This window comes from Equus caballus, chromosome 15 (assembly GCF_041296265.1).
Source record: "Equus caballus isolate H_3958 breed thoroughbred chromosome 15, TB-T2T, whole genome shotgun sequence".
In the NCBI taxonomy this organism is placed as follows: Eukaryota; Metazoa; Chordata; class Mammalia; order Perissodactyla; family Equidae; genus Equus; species Equus caballus.
In genome coordinates this window covers 70,059,227-70,081,316 of record NC_091698.1, presented here as the reverse complement: position 1 = coordinate 70,081,316, position 22,090 = coordinate 70,059,227, and the positions used below count along the sequence as shown (strand labels likewise).

General features: G+C 37.6%; 1 protein-coding gene across 9 annotated transcripts in view; it reads right to left on the bottom strand.

The window, feature by feature from the left end:
* Positions 1 to 22,090, bottom strand: part of PREPL (prolyl endopeptidase like) — a 41,504-nt gene that overhangs the window by 2,868 nt on the left and 16,546 nt on the right. For all 9 annotated transcript variants that reach the window (XM_003362996.5, XM_070235522.1, XM_070235521.1 and 6 more), the window contains 9 exons: positions 20,397 to 20,532; positions 14,731 to 14,947; positions 13,657 to 13,842; positions 8,970 to 9,167; positions 6,197 to 6,372; positions 4,870 to 5,086; positions 1,694 to 1,843; positions 1,203 to 1,326; positions 294 to 367 (listed from right to left, as the gene is read on the bottom strand). In XM_003362996.5, the coding sequence (XP_003363044.1) occupies positions 294 to 367; positions 1,203 to 1,326; positions 1,694 to 1,843; positions 4,870 to 5,086; positions 6,197 to 6,372; positions 8,970 to 9,167; positions 13,657 to 13,842; positions 14,731 to 14,947; positions 20,397 to 20,532 (1,478 nt within the window). The remainder of the gene's footprint in view (positions 1 to 293; positions 368 to 1,202; positions 1,327 to 1,693; positions 1,844 to 4,869; positions 5,087 to 6,196; positions 6,373 to 8,969; positions 9,168 to 13,656; positions 13,843 to 14,730; positions 14,948 to 20,396; positions 20,533 to 22,090) is intronic.

Sequence of the window (22,090 nt, the reverse complement as noted above, 5' to 3'; positions counted from 1 at the left end):
ATTTATGGCAGGGGTACCTTTATTTGGACACAAGAAGACGGCTCCCAACAATTCAGATCCAATTGCTTTCTTTAACAAAGCTCTCTCATCAAATACAAGAAAGAGCCCTTTCTCTTGATTGACTCACTGTTTCTCCTTCTGCTCTTGGGTCTCAGCCACAGACCTGACAGTTGTGAAGCAGCTGTCATAAACCCTGCTGCAACCACTGAAGTGCTGAGTACCACACTTAGCTACTTAGGACAGGGATCTTAGATACTTAGGGATCTGTCAACAGAGAGGGCTTGATAACATACCTTCTTGTGAGAATCCTCGATCACGTGATTGCCTCCAGGCTGAATATCTAAAATAATGTTGGGGGTCTGATAGCCTGAAAGAATTAACGTATGAAACAATTAGAAAGTTTTTGGCCAATTGAGACCCATTTCTCCCAAAATAATAGTGAAGGAAAAAGACATAAACCACCACCACCACCAAGAAAGAGATGGGAGGGGGCAAGCAGTAGAAGACAAATTTCTGAAACAAAAAAAGCAGGAGGAAGCCTAGTGGCTGAGAAAGATGGATGGAAGAGACAACTGTAGGGCCCTATGGAGAAGGCTGCAACCCAGGAGAAGGCCAACTGGCCCTGCGGAATCTGAGTCTTGTGACCCGGAAACACCAACTATAGCAATGGGTGAAAGAGAGACATGGAGCTAAAGATACACGGGAACTGTCTGAAAACTTCTATGTGGGTGCCTCCCAGCCTGAGCCCGGAACGTTTTGGCACATCTTGGCAAGGAAAAAAGGTAAGAGTTCTTGTCTAACGAAATTTAAAGATCTAGAGAAAATTAAAGCAAATTGAATTTGGGCACTGATACTTCAGAGCAAAAACTTCAGAGTCTGTTTTAGAGGTTCCCAAGAATAATGGCTCAATTAATGTAGTTAAATGAATGAATGATTATATGATATTGTATCTCCAAATTATATTTGATATTTAAATTGACTATTTTCTTTATGTCTTGCCTACCTATTTTAATACTGTCCTTTGAAAAAGAAGAGAGGAACTTATAGTTATCTTATGTTTCAACTGGGTAGTCAACATAGGAGAAACAATTATTTGTCCAAAATCACAGGCAGATGATTTGGTGTTTAGCATAAAACACATTACTCGGCATGGTATTAACAGTCCATTTAGCTATGTTCCCTGCTTCCAGGAGCTCTCCTACCTTCACTGGGGTCCTTAGCATGCTCCATAATGGCTTCCTTGAGTTTCTCAGTATAGTTTACAATTCCTTTCAGAGGTACACGTTCATCATTTTCATAAGCTGTGATGTGAATTGAAGGATAATGCTGAAAGTAAACAGATGTACAAAGAATTTATATTACTCCTATCCATCATATAGATTATGAAAAATAATTACCTTCAAATTTTTTTCCCTAAGTGTTAGATGATTTTTCATTTGATATTCTTGAGAGATCTACAGTATCATATTTGACTAGAGAGACCATGACTTCATCTAATCTTTTCTCCTCAGTTATTAAATTGAAACAAACATGAAGTATGAGCAGAGATGGTGCCGAAAGGTGTTTGGGTATTCTAAGTAGAAACAATCGAAAGCCCTACTAAATTCCTGCCTCAGCTTGCGTGAGGAACCTTCTGATTCCCCTTCCCCTCCTTATCACTTGAGGATGGCATATCAGAACTGTCTTTCACTACCTGAGGTTTAATATTTTGATAGGGACAGTAACGTTTTATGTAGTTCTTGTGTTTTTCATCAGATGAAGGATTCCCCCATTCTTCTAATTCTTCTAATGTCAGAGGAAGTGTAGTGTCCATCATGGTGTTGAGAACATCCAAGAAAGGTGCCTAAAAAATAAAGCCAAAGAAACTTAAACTTTGATTAACAACTTGGTAAAATGAATTTCAGAGAATTATTATACTTTATAAATATACATGCTGACATGAGAGAACCACGTTCAAGAAACCATGTAGATTCCCAGAATCCAGACTAATTACTTAGTCCTTAACAAGGGCCTGTGATTTATTGGCTTTTAGTGTATTCAGGCTCCTTAAATGACAATTATATAAAAAGAAAGTGTTTATCTTCTGATTTCACAATTTTTGTTTTTAGTTGGTGCATTCTATATATATATATATATATATATATATATATATATATATATATATGTATATATATTATATAAAAGTAGTAAATGCTACTACCTCACATCCATTAGGGTAGCTACAATAAAAAAACCCCCAAAAAATAACAAAACAAGTGTCAGCAAGGATGTGGAAAAATTGGAACCCTTGTGTACTGTTTGTAAGAATGTAAAATAGTGCAGACAGTATATTGTTTTCTCAAAAAATTAAATTTAGAATTACCATATAATAAAGCAATTCTATTCCTAGGTATACACCTAAAAGAACTGAAAGCAGGGTCTCAAAGAGTACACGCAGGTTCACAGCAGTACTAGTCACAAGAGCTAGTCACTGTCTTTCACTACCTGAGGTTTAATATTTTGATAGGGACAGTAACGTTTTAGCAAACCCAAATGTCCATCGATGGATGAATGGGTAAGCAAAATACACATACAATGAGACTAGGGAATATTATTCAGCCTTAAAAAGAAGGAAATTCTGACACATGCTTCAACACAATGGACCTTGAGGACATTATGTAAGTGAAATAAACCAGTTACAAAAGACAAATATTGTACGATTCCATCTATAGGAGGTAGCTTAAGAGTAGTCAAATTCATACAGACAGAAGGTAGAATGGGGGGCCAGCCCGGTGGCGTAGTGGTTAAGTTTGTGCAGTCCGCTTCAGCAGCCTGGGATTTGTGGGTTGGCATCCTGGGCACAGACCCACACCTGCTCATCAGGCCATGCTGTGGCAGCGTCCACATACAAAGTAGAAGAAGACTGGCGCAGATGTTAGCTCAGGGAAAATTTTCCCCAAGCAAAAAGAGGAAGACTGGCAACAGAGCTTAGCTCAGGGCCAATCTTCCTCACACACACACAAAAAAGTAGGATGGTGGTTCCCAGAGGCTGGGGGAAGGGCAAATTAGGGAGTTGCTATTTAATGGGTATAGAGTTTCAGTTTTCCAAGATGAAAAAAGTTCTGGAAGTTGATTGCATAACAATGTGAATATACTTAACACGACTGAACTGTACACTTAAAAATGGTTAAAAATTAAAACTAAAACCCCAACAACACGTGAACAAACTCTTCTTCACCAGTTCGACATTTTATATTAAGAAAAAGGTAATAAATGCTAATAGAAGAAAATCTGGAAACCACCCAAGTTGAAAGAAGAGAAAATCACTCATTGGCTTACAACCAGTGTTATAACATTTAATAAAATGGCAGCTGCTTTTTTCACTTAGCCTCATAGTCTTTTGTTAACATGCTTTTCAGCCTTTTCTTGTATTAACATTAACCAAGTATAGTGGGCAAATGTAAGTATCTTTGGCTGCCTAGCATCTGAACTCCTTTTCTGTATTTAGAGTAACCCTAACCTTACGAGAGCGAGCCTGTCTCTCACTGTAGACGTACTAAATGCCAGAGAGTTCCTTTCCCAGCTTTTCCTACCGCGTGAGAGGAGCCACTAGACCCAGGTCCACCACTCAGACATAATGTGCTCCACACTGAATGGAAAGTTAGTGACTCGAAGAAGCAGGAAGCACAGAAAATTTGTTCTGGTGAAAGTGACGCAGCTATATCAAGTTTCTAGAAGCAGCACTAGCAATGTGAGGTGACTTGTGACCAGCAGTGATAGCTTCACTGGGCCAGTTTTATGGTATATTTGGGATATATTTCTGGTTCTATGCCCACCCTTACCTAATACCCTTTAATAAATCCCTTTGCTGCTGAAATTAGTCAGAGTTGGTTTTTGGTGCTTCTAATTAAGAATTTTGACTCATCTATGAATCCTCTATTGTTGGATATTTAGGTTGACTCCAATTCTTCACTATTATAGGCACACGGATAAATATCCTTACACATATATTTCTGATTATTTCCTTTCTATAAGTCAACATAATTTCTAAAAATCAAAGGTTAGTTGCATTTTGTTTGTACTGTAAATAATCCTGCCATTATCATCTTTGTTCATAGGTTTTTTCCCCTCCATATTTAGTATTCCTATTAAAAATATAGATTTACAGATCAGGATTATATAACACCTATTTACTTTTAATACAAGCCCAGAGCGTGTACTACCCCCAAAATAAAAAAACCTGAAAACAATTTACTCTCTCCATCCAAATCATTATTTTCTAGTGTATCTAACCAGGAAGCAGGAGAATCATGGAGGTGAAATGAGGTGCTATTATGTAACTGCATAATTTGGGACACAAGGAAAAGAATATACAACCTTTTCAGAAGAGAGTAAGATATTTTAATTAAAGTACAGAAAAAATACCCCTAAAGGCTATTAAGAATGGAGTATCTAAAAAGTGATACCCCTAAATCCAGGACTGACGTGATGATGGGCAGTGGAGTCCTTGGATTTTGGGCCTTCTAGAGCCACTACGTGCTCTGCCTGCCTTCCTAGAACTGGAGAGTCATATATGCTTTGTCTCTTTTCCACCAACTCTAAATGTTCTTATAAACAGAAAATGATCAATGGGAATAGCCGTTAATATCCTTCAGTGGAAATCATTCAAAATTAATAAAGAATGCTGTCAGAGAAGAGTAAGTAAAGGGTAAGTAGTTGGATTAAAAGAACTTCAGAAGTTCTCCCAGAGCTACAATTCTGTGTTTAAAATTTAAAAGCTTTGTTACACTCCTGTGCTATGGTAAAACTGTAACAGAACTTTTTTTCTTAGAGCAGTCTATGGCTTCACACCTCCCCATTGTGTAAACAACAGAGATAGAGTGTACTCACCTCCAAAGTCACGGCTCTCAGGAGCTCCGGACTAGAATTACACAATGCTCCTACAAGCACCCCTCCAGCACTGAAAGCAGTCAGGGTTGTTAGACTTGGCTGAGAAAAGCCTTGGCCATGAAGCGTCTTAATGCAAGCCTCTAAGTCAGCAAGGCCATTGAGTTTTTTAGTTAGACGGCCATCAGCGTGCCACTGGAGGCCTAACTCACCACCACCCCTGAAATTAAAGGGCAAAACAGTTTTAGTGGGGAAAAAATATGAATGATATAGGTCAGGGTCAGTAAACTACAGCCTGTAGGCCAGATCTACCCAGAGGCCTGTTTTTCATGGCCCTTGAGCTAAGAAGGGTTATGCAACAGAGACCATATGTGGCCTACAAAGCCTAAAATGTTTACCATTTAGTTTCTCAGAAAAAAGTTTGCCAATCCCTGATAGAGATAATCAAAAATTGATTCAACAAATACGTTTTGAGTGCCTGCTTACAATATTAGGCATTGTGCTAAATGCAGGCCTTAAAAATATAAACAAGCAAAAATCTGGATAAGGGGATAATTTTGTGGGGAATGGAAACAGTTACCAAGCAATGTGGTTACTGCTATGACACAAGTGTACTTAAGGTATCACAGAAGCAGAGGAAAGAACATCCACCTGTCAGGTCAGGTGTCTATACAGGAGTCAGGAACACAAATGCTGAAGAAGGAAATGATACTTAAGCCGAGTCTTGAAAGACATAGCATCTGCAAGAGCACAGAGGGGAAGGAGCTTGTCATCTGCAAGGATGTAGCAAGGTTGGACATGGAGGCGGTGCAGGGCTGGAGCGCAGCCCGTGTCTGGGGAGTGAGGACAGATGCCACTACAGAATAAGCCAGACCACTAGGATGTTAAACACTTACTGAAGAATCTGAATTTTACTGTGGAGATTGGGAGGTGGTGAAGGATTTTAAGCAGAAACATAAAATAATATTTGTTTCTTGAAAACAACTAAAATAAAATGGAAGTCAGAGTGGAAAAAAGTCCAGCTTAAAAGCCTATTTTAGAAAAATATAAACTCAGAATTAAATGGAAGTTATAATGTTACTAAATATGGAGACTGGTACATCTATTCTAAAAATCCTAAAAATCTGGTACAAAATCCTAAAAATCTACTCCTTTGCGTTTTGGATCAACTAATCTATTACCGAATCAAGTTCTACCAGTATAGGTTTAGGAATACATATATTCAACAATACAAATGAGAAAATAAACTTTTGCTCCCTGATAATTGTTATTCTGGGTATCTGTCACAATGCTCTAGCACTCACAGGCCAGGTAAAATGTGCTGACTCACCGAACATGGCAATATGCTAATATCCATCCATCATCCACCAACACTCGCCTTTCAGGCCTGAAATTCATTTTCAAGTCCATTCCATAAGCTCCATATACATGTACCAGGAGAGGTTTCTTTTGCAAGTCCTCAGAATCCGTTTTGTGGAAAACAGTCATTGGCACTAATTTTCCATCCTGGAAATGAAGATTTACTGTGCATGTAAAGAAGAGTCTTTTCAAACAGTTTTATCCCCAATTTTATGCACTGCTTATTGATGTTGAGCATAAACTCCACTCAATTAAGACAAAAGAGTTACGGTCTCTAAAAATCCATTATGGTCCTTATTTTCAGCTATTCTGTTGACTTAAATTAACTAGAAAAGAACAGAAAGACTCTGGCTTGAAAACAGTTTATTTAATGCAGCTTTTCCTGACAGTAAAGTGATTTTAAGGAGTTCTTCACTACCCAGTATTACTGTAATTTTTTCCTTTCAGGACAAGCCAAAATACCTATCAAAGTTAGATATACTAGCATAGCATTCTTCCTATACGTAGGCCTACATACTGGCGTTTCTCATCTTTGAATATTTACAAATATGCTAACTGAAGAAGTTTTAATAGCTCAATTTAATGTCCTCTATGGTCAGAATTCTCAACCATTAGGACCTGAAATTTCCTACTGACTTTACTGACACCACCCACATCCTCTTCAAAGGCCTATTTAACTTCATTTTTTAATAAATCTTAACACTTAAATTACTTTTATGGCAGGTAATTATTCCTCAACGCAGGTCACACTCATCGATCCCAATTGACTGAATCTAGGCACTCTCTGGAAAGACAAATTGGAGATAATCTGAACTATTTCTGGTCTTCCTTTCATAGAAAAAGGGTAGAAAAGTTGATTCTCACCCTGCATACAGACACTAACGAGATAGTACTAGTTTACTTAAGGAAAATAATACAACCAAGCCACTCTCCCTACTTTTTTTTTTTGTAAGGAAGATTCGCCCTGAGCCGACATCTGCTGCCAATCCTCTTTTTCTTTTGCTTGAGGAAAATTAGCCCTGAGCTAACATCTGTGCCAATCTTCCTCTACTTTATATGTGGGATGCCTCCAGGGCACAGCTGAGCTAACATCTGTGCCAATCTTCCTCTACTTTGTATGTGGGATGCCTCCACGGCACGGCTGATGAGTGAAATAGGGCCGCACCAGGGATCCGAACCTGCGAACCTGGGCCACTGAAGTGGAGCACAGAACTTTAACCACTTGGCAACAAGGCCAGGCCCCACTCTCCCTATTTTTTTCATTCTCATTTTGAAAACTTCACTTTGGGGTTCTGAGTGTTATCAAATAAGGAAAAACTCTTCCTCTCATTATTCTTTTTCATAATCAACTTATGACAGTGTAACTGAATTTTCATTTCTCAGTAAGATTCATTCTTATAAAATGATGTAGGTTAATTTCTATAAAATAATCTCAGTCTTTTTCTTTCCCTACCTCCTCCCTAACTTCAATTTAACAAGCAGAAAAAAACTTGCTGGTTGAAAACTTATGAAAACGAAGAGGTAAGGATGGCAGCAAGTTGTACGATGGGCTGGATCCCAGAGTTCACCAGCAGTTCAAATATGCCTGTAAAGTTATAGCAGCTTCCAGTTAGCAGCTGCTTCTCCTCTTCCCTAACGCGTAAAGAATCTCTTGGCTCTCCAAGAACTCAGCTTCATGGTTCTTTCTGTTTGGGGTATAATAATTATAACATTTTGATAGACTGGATAAATCCTATGTCTGTAAAACAAAACAAAGCCTAAATATATGTATTTTGTTGACAAAAACCAAAAATCTGGAGGGTGATACACTAAATGGTTAAGAATGATTATTTCTAAGAGGTACAGAAAATGGGACTGAAAAGTAGTCCTTTAACTTTACACAGTCTGTATTTTTGCATTTGTTATAACAAGCATGTATTGCTTTTGTTAATATTAAAATATTTGCTTAAATAAAGATATCAAAAGAAAAGCAGTGAATTAAAGAAAAAATTCATAAGGAAAAAAGGCTTGTGTCTCAATTCATTCTTTGTCAGCACATGTGAAATTATCTGATGTATTACATGGTAAGGTCTGAAAATTCCTTAAATAAGGCCACAGTTTATATATTAATTTGTTCCTCAGTTGCACAACTCTTCTTTCCTATTTCTTACTTCCCCGTCCAGCTAATCTTCCTTCTTTTACTCTATACTTTGGCCATATTGTCCTCCTTTATACTTCCTAAATGTACCATTTCTCCCTCAGTTCAGGTCCTTAGCACAAAATGAGATCCTCCTGTCCCCTTTCTAGCTTTACTCGTAATCATCCTAGAGTTCTCTCCTGAGACATTACTTCCTCAGAGAAGCCTTTGCAGACCTCTCCAGACCAGTAAGGTCTCTTTGCCCTGTTTCCACTGGACTCAGCATGTCTTCCTTTGCAGCCATCAGTACATCAGTAATTATTTCTTCAACATCAGTCATCTTCCCCGCTGGATTGAAGCTCCATGAGGGCAGGGGCTATATTAATCTAGTTCACTCTAGTGAATTGCTTACCACCTGTGCAATTTTTGCCTTAACTGCATATCAACTTTGACTATTTTTTCTTAAAATCACCTTTTAAAATTCAAATATAAACAACATGCAAAGTCAAGGGCTTGATGTGCTAGTTATAAATTTTTTTATCCACATTAAACTAAGTATCTAAGGACAATACTTGACAAATAGTACGCTTTCAGTAAATGGGGGCTGATAGAGATTACAGAGACTTACCTTGCTTTTGGCTTCTAGACGTAAAACACGACTAGTCTTTGTGATGGGGTCTTCATGCCCAGTTTCTTCAAACAGTTTGCCTTCTGCAAACTTATATGTGTAATATTTTGGGGGACGTATTGGAGAGCAAAGCTGAAAGGGGCAGTTCTTTGGGTCCGAATTTGTATCCATTATGAATCCACAGGCCCAAGGAGGGAGCTAAAGAAATAACAGTTTTACTCTCTATCTAGACACTAAGTATCATTAATTAAATTTCTGGGTCTGCTCCAAAAAAGATGATGTGGACACCAAGTGTACTTCTATCCATTATCATATAATGCCTCATTTAAGGATTACTTCAGCACAACAAAATATATTTCAAGTAAAAAACAAATAAAACTCTACACTAATGACCAACAAAATAAGGAAAAGTTAGAGAGGCAAATGGTTTATCAGAATTCTGGATTTACACAAAATTTCCTTTAACAAAAAAGTTTATTGTGGGGTCTAAACTTGGGCAACGAAATAGCAAAATGATTAAGAATAAGAACAAACCAAATAGTAATTCCAGAACCCAGCAACATTGCCAAGATCTCTGTTCTCATAGAACATGAAATCGCGCATATGTGTTTTTAATAATTTACCCATCAGCCCTTACTCTGCTGCCTGGACAGCCCCAGTGATGACGGTTATTATTCCAGGGCTACAAACTGGCTCAGCAGCACTAAAGCATTTACAATTTGTTTCTAACTTTAGCTCCCAGGCTAACCATTGTGCAGAACAAAACCTTTCCTGGCACATCCACTCTGAGAGACTCACGGCTATTATGATTAAGATTCTTAACTTTAAGAAAAAGGAAAAGGAATCAAAATTTATTCTCTCCGAGCAGCAGGGTCCAGCTTCAAGCCTTCCACTAACATCCCTCTTACACCTTTTAAAGAACTCTGGTAAGCAGGCTGACGGTGTGTTAGAAATGGTACTGAGAGTCAGAACATTAAAAAGAAAATTGCCTTTCTTTTCCTGAGTAATTGTAGACAGAGCAAATTCCTTAGAAAATCAGAGGTTTTGGCACAGCTATGTCACTGGTGGGCACTATTCAGAAAAGGTAGGTGGGGGATGTGCATAAAGAGTGCACCATTTAACCTGGAGAAACTACGGCCAAAGAGCTTATATTTATAGAGCAAATTTCTTATAATTAACCCAAAGAATCTATTTTCCTGAAACACTAATAAGGACATACATTTGAAATGTCTCTCTGAAAGAGTTCCTAATTTATTCTCCTCGGACTGAGGATTATTTTCAAGGATAGTTTGTTTATTTAAATACAAGCCCTATCTGGAAAGAAAAGTGTAATCATGAAAGTTGGGCTATCGGATAGCATAACTGAAGTCAGCAAATTGAAACCTTGGGGAAAAGAAATGAGGAAGCATTGCCACTAACCTTTACTTAGGCCTCAGACTGAGGGCACAAGGGTCCTCAGCCCACAGAGGCACAAGCTTCTCCTGCCCTTTGGTGAGACTTTAAAACAGTTTCCATGTGACCCACGTAGTATACTGTCTTAGTTTTAGACCAAGTGGTTCCAGTAAATCAAAGTCTTTGGGGTATATTTCTTAAACTAAAGAAACCAAGGTTCAAGTTTTAATCATAATAAAAACTGTTACAAGTCTATGCACTTTTTAAAGTTTGTCCAGCTGATGCAGAAATTCGTATTAACTATCTCAAGCATATCTTATGCCACATTTCCTATTAAGATATGCATGCAGTATCATCCGTGTAGATTAATGGATAGCACCCGAGGATAACTATAAGTTGGCCAGGTGATAGGCAGATATTCCTTAGATACTTTGCAGAAACAGGTTCAGCTTTAGCAATCTACCAGTAAACTACAGTCATTTCATTAAAAAATTTATTAAGACATACATGCTGAAAGAAAATCAGCCCAAGTATGCAGACTCCTCCAAATGTATTGCACAAAGCAAAAAATTTCCCAATTTGCTTAAATTAAATAACAATTAAAATATTGTAACTTCTTTTTGTGAAGAAAAGAAATTACCAGGAAATACTGATGATATGATGACCAAGAAGAGAAGGCAAGTGTATTAAAGGTTTTACATTTCCATCACTGAGGCCGAGTTGTCTTGTTTTTTTTTTTTAGATTTTATTTTTCCTTTTTCTCCCAGAGGCCCCTGGTAGTTACATATTTTAGCTGTAGGTCCTTCTAGTTGTAGCATGTGGGACACCGCCTCAGTGTGGCCTGATGAGCAGTGCCATGTCTGCGCCCAGGATTCGAACAAGTGAAAACCTGGGCTGCTGAAGTGGAGTGTGTGAAATTAACCTCTCGGCCATGGGGCCGGCCCTCTGAGGCTGAGATTTAAAATATCTTTTAGTCAATTGTCCACTCACTGGGCAGAGATGTTACATATAGAAATACTTTATAATCCACTCACAGTTTAGCTTAAAGATTTTGTTCTCTGACTATGGCACTGTCTGTGCACACTGTTATCCAGTTCATGAAAAGGCTCTGATCTATAAAATTCTCTGTAAGTAGCAACTGATACATAATATAGTATTTGATTCCACGTGAGGATGACTCAGAACATTATATAAGGCATAATAACTACTACAGGTTGGGAAGGGTCAAATCTTATTATAGCAGAGTAAACTCTCATGACATTCCTAATTCTCTTGACAGAATTTTGTTGTAATAAATGCACTGCTGGAAATTATGTATTTTCTCCCATCCCTATTCATATAGACTGTAATAAGAATCGATGCTCTGCCAGTTCCCCAAATGAAGATGTCTGAATTCGGCATCAATTAGCAAGTGAAAAGACACACTCTGAATCCAGTAGGTGAAGGCGATAAGAACACCGCTAGAATAAAATCACCATTTTTGTTTTAGGACATCTATAGAGTCTTCTAAGACACCAGACGTTACATTTGATAATTTTATTTTACGAAGTAGCTGGAAAATTTTGGTTGGTTTAGGCCCTCGTTATTTCTTATTTATACCACTATCACAATCTCAAAACTAATCTTCCTGCCTCTTATCTCTCGTTCAGTGTACCCTAAAACGTCTGCCAGATAACCTCATCAAGCACATAGCTCAACTCCTCAGATGATTCCCCTGTCCCAAAACTTCAAACGTTCCCCTCTTCATAATTTAGGCATGAATTCATCACCTTGACTGTCAAAGAATGTCAAATCTTAGCTTCACCCCCAAGAAATCTTATTCTGCTTCAATAAAATGGAATTATTAGCAGTTTCCTGAACATTTTCCCAACTTATCAGCTTAGAGCTTCATTTGATGGAATTTCTTATCCTGGAATACCATTCCCTCCCTGCCCATCAAAATCCTACCTATCCTCTTTAGTTTATCTCAAACTCTACTTCCCCTACAAAAGCTTTCCTGGGCTCTCTTCCTCTCCTTTGGGCCCCACAGTACATTTTCTGTTTTTGACACCACTTATTTAAACCCACCTTATACTTAATCTTTGTGTACTAGTCTAATCTCACTGATCAACTGTATCCTTAAGGTCAGATATTTTGTCCTGCTATCTTTCTACTCCAGACTGCCCAATACAGGACTTTGCACAAAGAGGTTCAACAAATATCCAGTCAATTTACTGGCATTGCATTTTAATAGAAATTGTGACAATATTGCAGTTAGGGAGGTCTAGGTGGTCTACGCTTGCTGGTCAACTGGCTCCACTACACTTGCCATACCAAGCAAAATGGAGACCTATCCTCTTTCCTCCAGTGCTTGTTATTTTGTTTTTAAAGATTGGCCCTGAGCTAACATCTGTTGCCAATCTTTTTTTTTCCTTCTCCCCCAAAGCCCCCCAGTACATAGTTGTATATTTTAGTCGTAGGTCCTTCTAGTTCTCCTATGTGGGACACCGCCTTAGCATGGCTTGATCAACAGTACTAGGTCTGCGTCTAGGATCCGAACTGGCAAAACTGTTGGCTGCCAAAGCAGAGCGCGCAAACTTAACCATTCGGCCATGGAGCTGGCCCCCAGTGCCTGTTATTTTAATTCACATGTTAATACTGCTTTAAAACTGGGCAGTAAGACTGCCTTTCACTAATTTTAGCAAGTCCACTTGTGGAGGCAGATTATCTTTCCTGGCAGCGACAGGCAATGTCAGCGAGTGAGCATGCCAAGCAGACGTGCCACCATCACAGCTATGTTGCAATGAAGACCATGCCACCCCCTTATTGAAAGAAATCGAAGTTCACCCTGCTCCTGATCCCCTGTGGGTGAGAAAACTGGCAGAGAGATGATGCAGACAGCAGCATGCAGTGCCAGAAACACAGTGGGCATGACTCCTAACCTCACTGGGGGTGTGGGACGGGAGCAGTAGGTAGCAGTTAGGCACTAGCTGCCAAGTTGGCCTGCGTTATTACTCTATCTGAAGTCGGAGAGATATGTAATATAGAGAGATATGTAGAAAGATAAATATAATAGCACTTTACTTCTGAAGTTCATGCTATATGACAGTATTTTAAGTAAAACTGCATTAAAAGCAAGGTCCTTTAAGAAATTCTCAAGTAAACCTCCTAAACCTGATAAAGACCCACTATGCTAAATTCCATTTAAATTCTTTTTAAGAAAAAGTACACTGCCATTATTCAAAACTTAATGTTCTGTTAAGCTAAATGGCATGTATTTTGATTAACAGTATTGTCTTTCGGAAGTGAAACATACCTTTAGAGACCGAACTGAATCATCAGCCAGACCAATCACGTTAACATAAAGCAGATTGCTGTGCTTCAGGAATAGAACGCAGTGATCCTTAAACATGTCCAAGTCTACGACTTTGGTATTTCTCTTCATTGTGAAAAATAAATCCCAATTCATAATAGCAGGGGTATCAGCTGCTGTTCTCATTAGCTGTGTGGAATAAAGTTAGAAAAGATCTAGGTAACAGAACATGATGACTACAGCATCGGGAGATAAAATCACTGAAAACTAGACCATAGTAGTCGTCAGTGTTCTTTTTTTTTTTAAAGACTGGCACCTGAGCTAACAACTGTTGCCACTCTTTTTTTTTTTTTCTGCTTTATCTCCCCGAATCCCCCCTGGTACAAAGTTGTATATCTTAGTTGCAGGTCTTTCTAGTTGTGGCATGTGGGACGCTGCCTCAACGTGGACTGACGAGCAGTGCCATGTCCACGCCCAGGATCCGAACCAGCGAAACCCTGGGCCGCCGCAGCAGAGCGTGCTAACTTAACCACTCGGTCACGGGGCCAGCCCCCGTCACTGTTTTATAAAGAGCTGAAGGAGCTAACTCTGCATCAGGGCTGAAGTATGACCATCACCATATGAAAGAGCCCAGGCTAGCCTGCTGAGTGGTGAGACAGTGTGGCCCAGTGCTTAGCTGACAGCCAACATTTGTGTGAGGGCATTCACAGGCAGCTGACTGTGGAAGTTCAGTGAGCTGAGATTAGCAGAACTGCCTAGCTGAGAGCAATCCAAATTGCTAACTCATAGAATCACGAGTTTATAAAAGTTTGTTCTTTTAAGCCATTAAATTTGGCTTTGACAACTAATATAATCAGGATAGAATATGTTTACTAACCTTTTTAGGCACAATTAACATATATAGACATATTGGCTCAAGAGGAAGAGAAAAGGGATGGATTACACATAGGAAGGTAGCATCAATTTCTATACTTTACCAAAAGGCTAAAAAACAATTAACTCAGAGCAAGAAACGTTGTCGATGGAAGTGTGATACTTCTTAACAGCCCAAATGGGACAAGGAGAATACAGGATTACCTTGAATTCTGTAGGCTCGCCAACATTAGTGAGAATGTATAATTCATCATCTCTGTGTTCAACGTAGTAAAGGACCCCATGTATTCGCTTCTGGATAAGTACTGGTGGGTCCCAAGGGCTTAGGCCATCTATCAACCACACTTCAGAAGTGGTCTTGTTCATAATATTTATGGTGAGGAAACGACTGTCCTTTGTCAGATAAAGGAAAACAAAATAGCTACAGAGAGAGAGACAGAGAGAAAGGGGTTGGGGGGACAGGGGACATGAAAATCCAATAAATTTCAAATGCATGTTACTTTGTTAATGACAATATCTCACAGGTGGTCAGCATATATGCTAATTTGTAATGGAGATAGAAAATAAAAACAACTCCTTAGTGAATACTGCTTGTAAACTAAAAAACTGGCTATTATTTTTCTCATTTCTCCTCCAAAGGCATTCAAAATAATTTTTTCTCTAACATTTTATCATGAACATGTGTGTTTTCAAACACACAGAAAAGTTGAAAGAAATGTAAGGTGAGTAGGTACTCATATACCCACCATGAAGATTCAATCATTGCTAACATTTTGTTCTATTTGCTTTATCACATTATCTATGCATCTTTTTTTGAATGCATTTCAAGGTAAACTACAGACATCATCTAACTCTCACTTAATCATGTTAATAGATTACAGGCCTTTTTGCTATGAAGAGAAAATAAACTTCCTAGAGGAGATATGTAACTGTAGGAAAGAAAAGGGACACAGAGTTTACTTTGTTTTTCCTCCGTACGCACATTGGATTTCCTTTTCTCCCTCTCTCCTAGTTTTTACAACAAAACAGAAAAATAGTCAGGAAAAAAACCCCTTACAATCTCACTAACCTAAAATGTTTTAAAAATTAACTTCTAAATACAGATGCAATTTTGGATTCTACATTTTTTATTTCACATAATATCAATATCTCCCCCATTAGTTACAGTCCTTATGATCATCATTATTATTATTATTTTAAAGATTGGCAACAGTGCCAATCTTCTTTTTTTCTTTTCTCCTTCTTTTCCCCAAAGCCCCCCAGTGCACGGTTGTATATTCTGGTTGTAGGTTCTTTTGGTTGCACTATGTGGGACACTGTCTCAGCATGGCCTGATGAGTGGTGCCATGTCCATGCCCAGGATCCAAACTGGGAAAACCCCTGGCCCCTGAAGTAGAGTGCATGAACTTAACGACTTGGCCACGGGGCTGGGCCCATGATCATTATTTTTAACGGCTACCTAATATTCTATTAGGTGGAATTATCACCATTCTTAAAAACTGATTTCAATGTTTCATTGTAAAAAAAAAATATGAAAGGGAACATATTCGTGAAGACAGTTTCCCCCTCCTTGACCTTTATAATTATCACCTTAGGATACATTCTTAGGAAAGAAAATACTATTTTAATGATTAAGAGTATTTTTATGACTTGTGATAAATATAACCAAATAATATCCCAACAGCATTATACTAACTTACACCGACACACTGAATGGCTTTAAATGTTATGTTTACATATTGCCTTATTATAAAAATAACATACTGAAAAATATAAAGAAAGATGATAATCCTAAATCCCACTACTCAGAGACAAGCATGTCTAACAGTTTGGTAAAATTCCTTCTGTACCGATTTACATCACCATGTTTGTCAATGTTATTTCTTCTGTGATATGTTTATGTCCATTTTAATCATGGTGATACAGTTTAAATTACTGGTCTATAAATAAACATCTCTTTATAAAGTAAAGATATAAACTTGTCCTTTTGTTGTAAATACTTTCCTACCTTTTGTCATCTGGATTTTAATTGTTTACAATTGGTTTCTTATTTAAGAGTTTAATATTTTAGTTAATCAATAACACCACCCTTTGTAATTTCTTCTACTGATTTTATGCTTTGGAAATATTTCAACCAAGTTGAATGAAATATTTATATTTTCATCTAGTTTTTTTTGAATGGTTTTATTTTTTATTTTTTTCAGATGTACATCATATTTTGAATTCTGGATACATTACATCATGTTTACCACCCGAACACTAATTATAGTGCATCCCCTCACATGTGACCCTAATCACCCCTTTTGCCCTCCCACCTCCCCCCTTCCCCAATGGTAACCACCAGTCCAATCTCCAATGGTATGAGTTTTTTTTTTTTCTGTCGTTTTTATCTTCTACTTATGAGTGAGATCATATGGTATTTGACTTTCTCCCTCTGACTTATTTCACTCAGCATAATACCCTCAAGGTCCATCCATGTTGGCACCAATGGCCGGATTTCATCATTTCTTATGGCTGAGCAGTAGTCCATCGTGTATAAATACCACATCTTCTTTATCCTTGAATGGTTTTATTTTTATGAATAGATTATTTAAATCTTTTAGGAGTATATGTGATGTATGAAGTGTTGAAAACTAGTTTTGTCCAAAAGGTTAATATTTCCCACAGCATTTTAAAATAATACCCATTCACTTTTCATTAGTTTGTGATGCCTCTTTTATCCTAAGTTTTTATACATACTAGGGTCTGTTTTAGAGTTCGCTCTTCTGGTCTCTATTATTTGTCTGTTCATTTGTATTATTTTAACTGTTGTAGCTTCATATATGGTTACAGGGCAAGTCCCCTATCCTACTTTGCTCTCTATTTTCAACATTTTCTTTCCTATTTTTATCTATTTATTTTTGTCTGATGATGACACAGGTAATCAGAAGATAAATTACTTGGTCAATTATTTGGCAGATACATGGTTACAGGGAAGAAAGAACACAAGTGGCTCTCTAGTAACAGCTTTCTTAGAAAGAGAAGACAAGTCATGGTAACCACAAAGCGAAAACCTATAGTAGATACACAAAATATAAAGAGAAGACAATCAAACCACACTACTATAAAAAAATCACCATTTCACAAAGGAAGACAGTAAGAAGGGAGGAAAGGAACATGGCAACTACAAAAGTCAGAAAACATTATTAAGATAGCATTAGTAAGTCCTTACCCATCAATAATTACTCTAAATGTAAATGGATTAAATTCTGCAATCAAAAGGCATAGAGTGGCTGAATGGATTGAAAAAAAAGACCCAACTATATGCTGCCTATAAGAGATTCACTTCAGCTTCAAGGACACACACAGGTTCAAAGTGAAGTGATGGAAAGTTTTCCACACAAGTGGAAACCACAAGAGAGCAAAGGTAGCCATACTTACACCAGACAAAACATACCTTAACTTAAAAGCTGTAACACGAGATAAAGAAGGCCACTATATAATGATAAACGGGTCAATTCATCAAGAGGATATAATAATCATAAATACACTCAACATCAGAATACTCACATATATTAAGCAAACAGTAACAGATCTGAAGGGAAAAATAGACAACAATACAATAACAGTAGGGGACTTCAATACCCCACTTTTAACAATGGATAGATCATTCAGGCAGAAAATCAATGAGGAAACATTGGATTGGACTATACTTTAGAACAAATGGATCTAACAGACATACAGAACAGTCCATCCATCAGCAGCAGAATATACATTCTTTTCAAGTGCATATGAAATACACTCCAGGACAGATCACATGTTAGGTCACAAAACAAATCTTAACAGGAGGAAAACAGGAAAATTCATAAATATATGGAAATTAAACAATATACTCTTAACCAATAGGTCAAAGAAGAAATCAGAAAGGAAATGAAAAAAATCTTGAAATAAATGAAAATGAAAAAACAACAAATCAAAACTTATGGGATGCAGCATAAGCAGCTTGAAGACAGAAGTTTATAGCAATAAACACCTACTTAAGAAAAAGAAAGATCTCAAATGAACAACCTAACTTTACCACTCAAGGAATTAGAAAAAGATGCAAGTCATAAAGTCATTTTGGTGAACTTTACTTGTGAGAACAGAAAACTGAAACCTGGGGATCAAACCAAACACAGTAAAAAGCACCTCAGTGTCTTGGAAGCATTATGAAAACCTTTAATCCATTTTCCCTTTAAGAATTCTGCTTTTCGGGGCTGGCCTGGTGGTGCAGTGGTTAAGTTCATACGTTCTGCTTAGGTGGCCTGGCATTTGCTGGTTCGGATCCCAGGTACGGACATGGCACCACTTGGCAAGCCATGCTGTGGTAGGCGTCCCACATATAAAGTGGAGGAAGATGGGCATAGATGTTAGCTCAGGGCCAGTCTTCCTCAGCAAAAAAGAGGACTGGCAGCAGACGTTAGCTCACAGCTAATCTTCCTCAAAAAAAAAGAATTCTGCTTTTCCCTTTTGGTCCTTCCCTTTGGATTTGGGTCTGTTTATAACGTATTCAGAATCCACAAACCAGTTTGTGCTGTGGATCAGGGATCTGAATACCAAATTAGACTTAAGCATATTTAATTATGGTTAGTTCCTTATAGGGCAGAAAAAAACATACTAGAAGCCAAATACTTTCCAAGAATTTGAAACGTATATGTGATCACTCACTTAATCTTAGAACTTAGGACAGTAACAACATATGGCAAACAAGTAGCTTATTCAAGAGTATAATTCACTGGGCCAATATTGAGCTTTATTCACAAGATGGAAAATGGTTCACAATCCAAAGTCATCAATATAATGTAATGAATTACTAGCTTAAACTATCATCTCCAAAAGAGATCCTTGACAAATGACCACAAAACAGTGGAATCATATGAACAGTTCTAGTAATTTCTCATTAAAACAATCATCATCAGAAAAAAATCCAAAACAATGACAGCACTACTGGACCAAAAGCGCTAGTTCTATGGGTTGGAATAATGTAATTTCTCCAGACCTCAAATTCTTAATATAAACTAGGGGTTGTACAAGATTTTCCTTAAGGTCCTTGTCAGCTCTGAGATTTTATGAAATCAAGGATTAATTTTCTCGTTTGGGTATCAACTTCATTGTCATAGATGTGGTGTAAAATCCCCCTTTTGTTTTTCTTGCAACATCTGTTCAGATATTGTCCAAACTATACTGCTAAATGATGTAGGAGGTAACAGGACACTGGTGTTAAGGAAAAATTTGTTTCTCCTAAGTCATTTGGAAAAGTCTATCTGGGTTAGAGTTACGGGATTCTGTCAGGTAAATTTAATATTATTTCCTCCCAAGCTTGGTTAATGGTAGTATGAGGCATGAGTCCTAGAGATTACAAGGCAATGAAGAAAATTGTCTTTAAGGAGGAATTATCAAAGTACTAGAGAAAGCAAAATTTAAAGACCAATGGACATCATGGCTCAAAGCAAAGCAACTTAAAATTCAGATAATCTACATGAAATGAGTAGTGAATTCTGTGTAACTGACACCATGGTATTCTAGTTATGACTTACAAGAGATTTATAACTGCTGTATGACACCCCTAGTAAATGTTTAATTAACAACTCCTCTCATGTGCCACAGTCCAGACAGAATGTTAGTAACAGCATTTGCAGTCTAATAATCTATTTATGTTCACTCTAGAGTTTGAAGGTAACCAGACTCCAGTTTTGAATCTAAACAACTTATAAAAGAATGATTATGCTCAACTTAGCCTTATTATATTCTGGTTCCAGCCAAAATCAATGTTTTAAGCGAGCCAAGAGCAGCACTCTAGGAAACTGGAGAAATACCCTGGAGGAAAAGATTTAATTGCATTATTCTAGTACCTTGGGTCTTTTTCTGTGTAAAAACGTTCATTACGTTTGTTATCACCAAAAGTGGCTCGATATACATCATGACAGCGAAGGTTCCTCTGGAAGGTGTAGAATAAAACATCTTCATCTTCTTCATCTTTTACCCATTCTGAAAGAAAATAATTAAAGAATTATACCTAGCCACCTACTTACTGTTAACAAAAAAAGGGGAGGGTGGTGGCCTGGTGGCACAGTGGTTACGTTTGCACACTGGGGTTTGTTGTTTCGGATCCCGGATGCAGACCTATACAACAATCATCAAGCCATGCTGTGGCAGTGTCCCACATATAAAACAGAGGAAGACTGGCACAGATGCTAGCTCAGTGACAATCTTCCTCAAGCAAAAAGAGGAAGATTGGCAACAGATGTTAGCTCAGGGCCAATCTTCCTCACTCAAAAAGAAAAAAAAAAAAGGGCACAGTGCACTCTAATTCTGAATGCCAAAGAGAAGAGATGTACAAGTTTATCCTGGAAATCTAAATCCAGCACAGGTTCAACTGTATCTAATCTGCATTATATGTAAGCCAAAGAACCTTCCAGAGAATAAAATACTACTACATCAATTCTAAGTTTTCAAGAAGTTATCAGTCTCAGGGTACTCAAGTTTCTAAACAAGAGCTGAATGTTCAATATTTAGGAAAGACTTTCGTAGACACATTTGCTTTCAGATGAATTATGCTTAAATCTACAGCCTCTGACTTTAAGTCTGAGGAAACTGGATTACTTTCTCTTATACCTAAATGTTTTCTGTCTACTTTTAAGCCACAGGGTATCTCAAACTACCAAATATACTTTTAATGCTGGTGTTTTCTTAATCTTACCAGAAGCTGTCAACGCAAGTTTTCACACAATTACATCATGACTGCCACCTGGCTGACAGTGACTGTAAGACATCACTGTATAATATGCATCCTGATTTTAGAGAGGTTAAAATGTAGACAAAACGTTATGTTTACAATCAATTAAATAGGGTATAATTTCAATTCACTGCAAAAGCATTTAAACAATGGGGAAATTTACGGCAGAAAATGAAAAAGGAGGATAAAGTATGAACATATGTATCAATGATAAATGATAAAATTTAAAGTTGGTTCTATTAGTAAAAATAGCACAACTTCTATTGATGAATCAGTTAGTTCAACATGTTCTGAAGTTCTCTGGTAGTGACTTTGGGCAATTTGCTGTAAAAGCATGACAAGATAATGTGAAAATAAAAAATGATACCCGGGGGCCAGCCCTGTGGCTGACTGGTTAAGTTTATGCACTCCGCGTCAGCAACCCAGGGTTTTGCCGGTTCGGATCCTGGGCACGGACATGGCACCACTCATTAGGCCATGCTGAGCCAGCGTCCCACATAGCACAACCAGAGGGACCCACAACTAAAAAATATATACAACTATGTACTGGGGGGATTTGAGAAGAAGGAAAAAATAAAAAAATATTAAAAAAAAAAGTGATACCCAAGCTTAAAGTTGAATAAAATACTAAGATACAGCTTATATGCAAAAATGTATTCTAAGTAATAAATTAGCAAAGAATTACTGATATATCAAAATACACTGTACAACTTGGATTCTTATTATAATAATTTAAAAAACATGAACATGATTTTGGATATGTCACTAAAGAAGGGAAGGTCTCCTGGACAGGATGCACACAGGAAGGTG